We start from the raw sequence: 8012 nt of genomic DNA on the forward strand, positions 1-8012 counted from the left end.
GCATCATTCAGAATTGCGATCGAAAAATCAGCACTGTTACCATGGGCGGTTTGTTAGGCGGTTACAACCGAGGACTACAATCCAAAGAGAAGACACGCACACCCTTTTTGCAAGAGATCACTAATCAAACTGTTTTTTCTGCAAAATTGAAAAACAGTAATAGTAATTCAACCAATATCATGATAGTATAGAAGTAATTTGGGACTGTTGAGCTATTATCTTTAATTCCAGTCGGTTCACAGATCAATGGGAAGAGGAGAGCACTGTTCAAATGGAATGACTGCAGAGTGGACTTTCCATTTAAATAAACGATCTGAATAATATCACGCATCATCGTCCTATTTCTGACCACTCAGTGCACAAGCTTTTTCCACCAACATACACCTCTGGGCTGATCTTTACTTCTAATATGGGTGTTGGCCAGGCCGATAGCAATCACACTCACTGTCCTGCATTGTGCCAAATTAAAATCCTCCTTCTTGAATCTCCAGTGCTGAAGGTCATCAGCAGCAGTAGCACAGCAGAAGCAGCTGAGTGATGTTGGAAATATCAAGACATGATGGACTACAGCTCTCTGGCCCGAGGGTAAAGCACAGCTACTCCCTGCCTGGGATACTCACTCCTTAAAACTTGCTCTACTTACTCCAACACATTCGCAGCTTGCTACAGAATAGCAGCCTGTGACTAACAAATCTTTAGGCAATCAATATCAATATAGATATTTAATATCATTCAATGTCGAACCAGAAATCAAGGCAATTACTTGAATTGATGGTAATATAGAGATAAAAGAGGATGCTGCAGTGTTAATCCATTTGTTTATTAATTTAAAACATTGCTGATTTCTCAGCTGCACAAAAATGAAATCATTCACATAACACAAAACGCTGCCTATATCTTCTTAACATTGAACATTTCGGAACAGAAACCTTTATTTTTATTCAAAATCTATGCACAAAATTCCTGATTATATTCTGATATTTAATACATACTTTGGTAATTCACCCACAAGAGATATGCGATGGGAATTATGGCATTGTGTTTTTATATATTATGTAAGTCATTATGGCGAAGTAAAGTGATTGTTGCTTGCTTGCCAATTCGACATGCCGAATCCAGCTTTTTTTGTCTTTTCTGACCTTTAACAACAGCAAAAACGCTACACAGATTCAACAGTTCTTGGTCACATTTAATTCTTTTGTCTGCTTTGAATGGCGGAACTGGTGAGCTACAAAACTGTTGCTGGTGAGCGGGACAATAAGGATGAGTTCAGACCCGAAACACTCTTCAAATTGCTGCCAACTGTCATGAAAGCACAAATTAAAACGCCAGAGAGAAAACACAATAGACTTGGCATTTGCAAGCACCAGCTACACAGCTATGGCGCTACATAAATGGGACCGAGGAATGTGTGAATCTGTTGCAGAAACATTGACTTTGAAACATTTGTTTGTATTTGAGTGATATTTAATATTGTCAAACGGGGCTGGGTCTTGCTGGGTGATAATATCCCAACTGAAATTGGCTGCAAAACTAAAATGAAATGTGCAATGTCCAAAACTACTGCTATAGGCATAACGAGCTTGTTTCAACAGTCGGAAGCAAAGTGAAAATGGCATTTCGTTGCTGCTTTGTCTTATTTCCTTTCACTGAGTCTTTGAAACAACTCTGGAATGGCAGCACTCCAAAACACAGAACAAAGACCTAACCTCAACTATAACATAGCATATTTTAAAAAAAAAAAATATTTCTTTTCTTTTCTTTTCTTTTTTTGTTTGTTTGTTTGTTTGGGTTTTTTTGTTTTGTTACAATAGCTAACATCAGCCTAACGCATCTTGGCACATAAGCCTTCATCAGAGCAGCCAACCAGACGAAGGTTATATGAGGAGGCACACCTGCTATATGTTTTTCACTGCTTGCTCTCATTCTCATCAAGTGTAGTGTAGTCACAGGGCTGACAAGCTGCAGCCTGCAGCATATTTTAAAAAAGGTACTGGTGAACAGTGTGCATCTATTTAATAAGCGTAATTTAGATCATGTATGTTAAAGAAAACCACTATCAGCCAAATAAGCCTCCTAAATGTATGCAAATGTATGTCTGTTTACATTTGAAATGAAATTCAATCAAATCTACAACCCTGAACATTTTTTACAGCAAAACAAAAGCAACGCTGCCACAGCTGGAAATGTTAACTTTATGTTATCTCAATAACTTAAATGTCAAAAGGAAACCAACCACTGGCTTTTCATCCTGTACATTGTAAGTACACATGATCTACTTAATTTGCAAAAGAAAAGCTTTAATTCTTATTGATTTTTTTTCCCCAAACCTTCATTTTACACAAAAGAGACCCAACGAATTACCTATTAAAGTACCAACAAATTAATATAGATTGTCCAGCTATTTTCATACTTCCGCTTTAGTTAAATAGCTTCAGTAAAACAATCACTCTACGTAGCAAACAAGAACGAGTTGTCCTCCGTGTTGTATACTTTAAAGAATCATAAAAGCAAACATTATTGTAATGAGCAAATGCATAATTTCCAGTAAAAGTTAATGGGCCAAATGTATGGCGTAATGTGCAACGCAGAGGCCATAAAACATCTCTAATCAGAAGTGCATTCAGAAAAGTATTGAAAATCAGTGCATTCAGTCTGCCAGATTTTAAAAGACATAGCGTTTGACGGCTCGTCTCCATGTATGCCCTACTTCTAGAGGAGCAGCCATCTTCGATTATGTGGATAGATGCATAGTAATGACATGGTAGCAGTCACTTCAAAGCTCATCCCCATTTCTTTTTTTTTTTGCCACAGGCCAACTCTTCGGCAGCTCTCGGCTTAGGGATGACTCGTAGATATCATCATGACCAAACCTTGAATTGTTAAGACCCTCGACCCATAAACAGATGTAATCATGACACGTACCTCCAAAATCAGGCCTTAAACGGATGTCATATCCCTTCAGCAACTTGTCCACGGTGGTCTTGGCCACAGACATGCCGGCGCTTCCAATGGAGGAGCTGGAGGGGAGGTGAAAATCCAAGAGGCATTTTTAAGCAGCAAAAGCAGAAGTGTCCAATACTTTTATCACAAACATTACGCATCTCTGCAGCACACCTACTGAGTGATAGTAGCCTGAAAACTGTGCTGCACATACTCTATATTCCTTTTCAAATGTCACATTTGAAAAGGAAGCCCTGATAAGGTGTTAGCAAAAGGGCAGAAGGGGACTTTGGATGTTAAACAACACCTCGCTTACAAATAATCCCATCCACGCGTGCTTCCCACGTCCTTCAAAGTAAACATTATTTCACTACCAGACTCCAGATTTAATCAAAACGCAAAGAAAATAGCACTGCAAAGAATTAAATCCATGCAGATGATTTTTTATTTTCTGTGTTACTCTGAGGTGCACCTGATAAAATGTTAAAACAATCCCATGTTTGTATCATAACTGGAAATGCTTGAAAAACGTGCTTTGCATTGTGCATTATCCCCCTCTGCCCCACCTACAGCATATTCATCAAATCGGTTGAGGGGGTGCAATGATGGTGCACCTGTCAAACGTTTTATATTGATGCCAGTCCTTCAGAAACAATGGTGTTAAGTGTAACAACGTCACAGTTTATTTGACTCGCCATCAGCTAAAAGCCCAGCGTGATTCAGTGGCGTGTGTTTTAATAAGCACGAGGTTATAGCAAAAAGCCTCCCATCGTGCCATCAGAAGCACGGGCCTCATCAGTCTGAGCCCGGAGACAGACCACCTCTCCCAGGAGGAACTGCATAGTCCACTCTAGTCTGAGTGGCATCTATAACATTGGTGCCATGACCTGCATCACCTAGCAGAGAGCAGCTCTCCAGCTGAGGTTCCCTATTACAAGGAAGGGGCTGAATGAGTGTAGAGGGAGGGTGTGCATGCATGCGTGTGTGAGGGGGGTAAATTGCTCCCTTGGTATGGCAGGAGCACTACTGCCCACGGCTCAGTCAGGGAATCACTGTTCAATTAGCTCATAGGCAGTGCAGCTGTTCATCAAGCTGGGCAGTTGCAGGGCCGGAGGGTTTGACACCTGACAGCATCATGAGGGAATCTGCAAAAATCAAACCCTTTCATTTGCTTGGGTCAGACTATTGTAATGGAATCAGATGTCAAAAGGTGCAGCCCAGTGTTCTCAGTGAGCATTTCACTCTCATAAGGGAAGCTGCAGGTTGCTGCAGACCATGAAAAAGGAGTAGGCCACAAGGGATGAAAGCTACATCAGTTCCTCTAAGATCAAAACAACTACGGAACTGATCAGGAGACTGACACTGAGACGTTATCCATGAAGTCTTGTGCAGTAATTTGGCAATGGTGTAAACATTTAAAAGCCATGGCACATGAATTAAAAAAAAAAAAATACGTTGCAACGTTAAAGGGCTACCCTGTCATCTATGTGGAGAGCAGCAGAGGATGACAACCCGCCAGGATTCCTTCTCAAAATCAGATTGAAACACGTATATAAATATACAAAAAGGAGCAAGTGGGCGACAGCAGTATGAATACGAACATTAGTTGGCGTTGAAAATTAAAAGGGTTTTGCTTGCTGGATACAGTGCTGTAGTTCACAGCTGCGGACAGCTGTTTAGAACAGCGTAATCAATCGATGATCGGCTGATTGATTGTATCGCTTAATCATCGCTCAAGCCTACAGTGCCTACTCAGGGCTGTCATTTTACACAGTCTCCCCAGACAGCACACACACACACGTATATCCCCATTTTGATATCGGGAGTAGGTTACGTTTCACAATGGGCTTCTGGTTGTGCACGCGCATGTTTTTACGCTCGCGCGCGCCAAAGCGCCGTCTAATAGGGCATATATCGGCAGCAATGCCCCTAATAAGTAGGCCTGGGTACCCCGTTAATGCGATTTGCCACATCTGAGCCTTTTATTGACCGGTAATCACGTCTACGGGTGTGACAGTTCGTAATTTCTTTTCTTCTTTTTCTTCCAAGCGACATTTTCTTACCTTTGAACAAAGCATACGAAGGACAAAGCCGCCAGAGCAGAGAAAATTCCACATAATTTATCTTCTTGGCGACCCAACATCTCCACAAATCCTTCTATATAGTTCCTATAATCCAACCGGTCCAGTGGTCCTCCCGAAAATGCACAAAGTAAAAATCGGCAATCAAAAAATAATTGCCTTTTAAAAATGCCGAATAAACTAGCCTACATCTATGCATGCGATGTCTTCATTAAAATATGCTTTAGGGATGGGGGTAAAAAGAAAAAGAAAAGAAAGAAAAAATCTGGTAATTGGCCCCCGCTGCTTCTTCCCCGGCTATGGAAATCCGTGCAGGTCACAGAGCCCCTCGACCAACACCAGAAGATCAGACATCTTGCTCAAAAAACGGCATACCTAATACTTTTAAAAAGTGATGACAAGTGTTCTTCCCCCTTAAAAACAAACAAACCAAACAAACACGGGCATGAGTGACTGAGCAGCAGCCTCTTGACGATCAAATTGGTGGATGAAATTTCCCAGTCCAAATCTGCAGATGAGGCATGGTTCCAGCGATGCTCTGGCGCCAGACTATTCCACAACGTGATGTTGTTAAAAGATATTTGTTTGAGCTTGGAAACGCGCGTCGTCTGGAGGGGAGCGGTGGGTTTGTATTACAAAAAAAAGAAAGAAAAGAAAAGAAAAAAATTAAATCTTCATTCCCCCGCTTCTTTTCTTTTTTTTGTCTTCCCCCTCTGTTGTTGCTGCTGCTGATGATGATGATGTAGATCAGCGCAAAGTCACTGAGGGGAAAATGCACATTGAAAAAGCACTGGGTAATATCTGATGCAGACGTCAGAGCAGGCTATATCACTCCTCTGGTGGAGAAAAAAATTAGATGCCGAGAAATATGGATGGCCCCCCCGATACGCCAAATGCAATGTGTCACAACGTCGGATTAGCCTACATGTTAAAGACGCAAACCTATTCGAAAAGTCCACTTGCCTCCGCTGCCCGGCGTTAAATGGCGCTTGAATACGTTATTAGGGTCCGGTGGTCTTCTCCTGGAAACACCGAACCAATGACCAAAGAGATATGATGAGGGAATCTCGTCTCCTGTGTTTTCTTTCTGTTTTTTCTTTTCTTTTCTTTTTGGATCGCTGCTTTTAAAATAAAATAAAATATCCTACTAAGGGGTGAGGAGGGAGGGGGACACCTAAGGTGAATTCCTTAGCGACAGGCTGTTCATGCGCTGAATTGTCTCTCTGAAGCCCATTAGGATGCTGGAAGTGTGTGCCGGTGCGTTTCCGTGCGTTTCTTCCACTTTGCCACATTTCTGAAACACGCGCACTTACGCATGAAGGCGCTCACCCACACACAAGTCATGCATGCGGGCACACTCGCGAGCGCACCCACGGCATGGAAACACGCACGTCGAATTTATTTATTTATTTCATTCCTCTTCAGCATGTTTTCCCCCCCGTATTAGTAACATAAACACTGGGAAATTGGCAACACGCGCACACCACAATCGGAGAATCACACGAGCTTGTGTTTTATACAGAGGAAGAGGTATTCTTCAGGGATCTCTGTGCTGTCCAGTTGCTAGGCAACCCAGCCAGCACTGATGCAGTTGTGGTGATTCGAAGGCTATGCGCAAAGGCTCGTTTAAAGGAGCAGACCCGGCTCTGTCGCCGTTGTGGTGTCAGTGGGACAAAAGCAAACAGCGACTGATGAAGCTGACCACCGAGGCATTTGTGTTACATTAAATGCATGCAAGAACGAAATGTGGTGTGACTCGGGGTTTCGCACTGTACTTTAACCGCCTCATCATCGTCATTGTCATGGCCACAAGCACTGTCACGAATAACCAGGCAACCAGTCTCTAGTTTCTTCCTTTCTTGCTTTTTTTCTCCTTTTAATGTCTTTTTCAGCACACTCAAAGCATTTGTTGCTGCTTCTGCCTCAACTCTGCTGTCCTCCATTCTAAGGAAATTTCACTTTGTCCCTCCCCCACAGGTGATGTCACAGCACTGAGCCAAAAGGGTAAGGAAGTGGCAGAGAAGGAAAATAGTTATCCCGTTTAATCTCCTATTTTAACCGATGCTTAAATGTACACAATAAAGCATGCCACTGCTGTATTTTGGCTTTAGCTTCGGAAGAGACCATTGAGCGGCCTGTCTCTGACCATCATAACCATCATCGCTATTGCATCGCTATTTATATACTGAGTAACACCAGATGCATTCAATTATATAATAAATATTCTAAAAAAGACTTTGGTAAGATCATGACTGACTGTGACCTGAAACCCAAGGGCTTGGCAATTACGACTGGCTCTCACACACACTCATACTTGTTGCATCACAGGAGCTGATAGTCAGACAAGCTTGAAAGTGTGATGGCTCCAAATCTGGTGTAAAGCATCTGATTCAGCAAACTGAGTGTTAGTTTGTTCATGATGTTGGAAACACTTGGCAGCTGAACACTAGTTTTGTTTTGTTTTTCTGCAGAATATTTCTCCTGTCATAAACCTGGATACTTGAGAAGTGATTTTGAATGGCCCTAAAAACTCATATTAACAATAATTGGACATTGTTTCTCAGGATCATTTAATGATCATGTCTGTTATTTTTTTCTTTATCAAAGAAAATGAAAGTATAACAGTGATACAATTAGAGTCACTAGTTTCCTCATTATTAGTTTACGAGTACAAGATGATTGTAGATGTTCTAATTAATGATTAATGCCTAGCTGTAGCTTAAGGTTGATTTTCAACTGTACATAAAAGAAGCAAATCCTCCATTGGGAAAGTGAATCCTGTAATGTGCATTTTTGCGATGGCCAGCAGGGGGCTACTCCTCTGTTTGTGCAACTGAAGTGCCTCAATAAACACTCTCCTCATGTGTTAGTTGTCTCAGTATGTCGTTTTATAGTATATTTAATAGAATATAAAGTTCATTATTTTGAATGTGGTCCTATTTGGACTCAAAGTGATGACAAAACAGGGAATGGTTTCGAGTGAGGCTA

The 8012-nt window shown here is 41.6% G+C and overlaps 1 protein-coding gene across 1 annotated transcript in view; it reads right to left on the minus strand.

Annotated features, from left to right (window-relative positions):
• Window positions 1-6344, minus strand: part of gabrb4 (gamma-aminobutyric acid type A receptor subunit beta4) — a 53527-nt gene extending 47183 nt beyond the window's left edge. The window contains exons 1-2 of the mRNA XM_085469796.1: window positions 5007-6344; window positions 2926-3020 (exon numbers count right to left, since the gene is read on the minus strand). Coding sequence (XP_085325922.1) covers window positions 2926-3020; window positions 5007-5086 — 175 coding nt within the window. The 5' untranslated portion in view covers window positions 5087-6344. The remainder of the gene's footprint in view (window positions 1-2925; window positions 3021-5006) is intronic.
• Between the last annotated feature and the right edge of the window lie 1668 nt (window positions 6345-8012).

The sequence above is a fragment of the Copadichromis virginalis genome, linkage group LG10 (genome assembly GCF_057382275.1).
Source record: "Copadichromis virginalis isolate Kocher_CV1m ecotype Utaka linkage group LG10, C_Virginalis_male_GT1.1, whole genome shotgun sequence".
NCBI classification, from domain to species: domain Eukaryota; kingdom Metazoa; phylum Chordata; class Actinopteri; order Cichliformes; family Cichlidae; genus Copadichromis; species Copadichromis virginalis.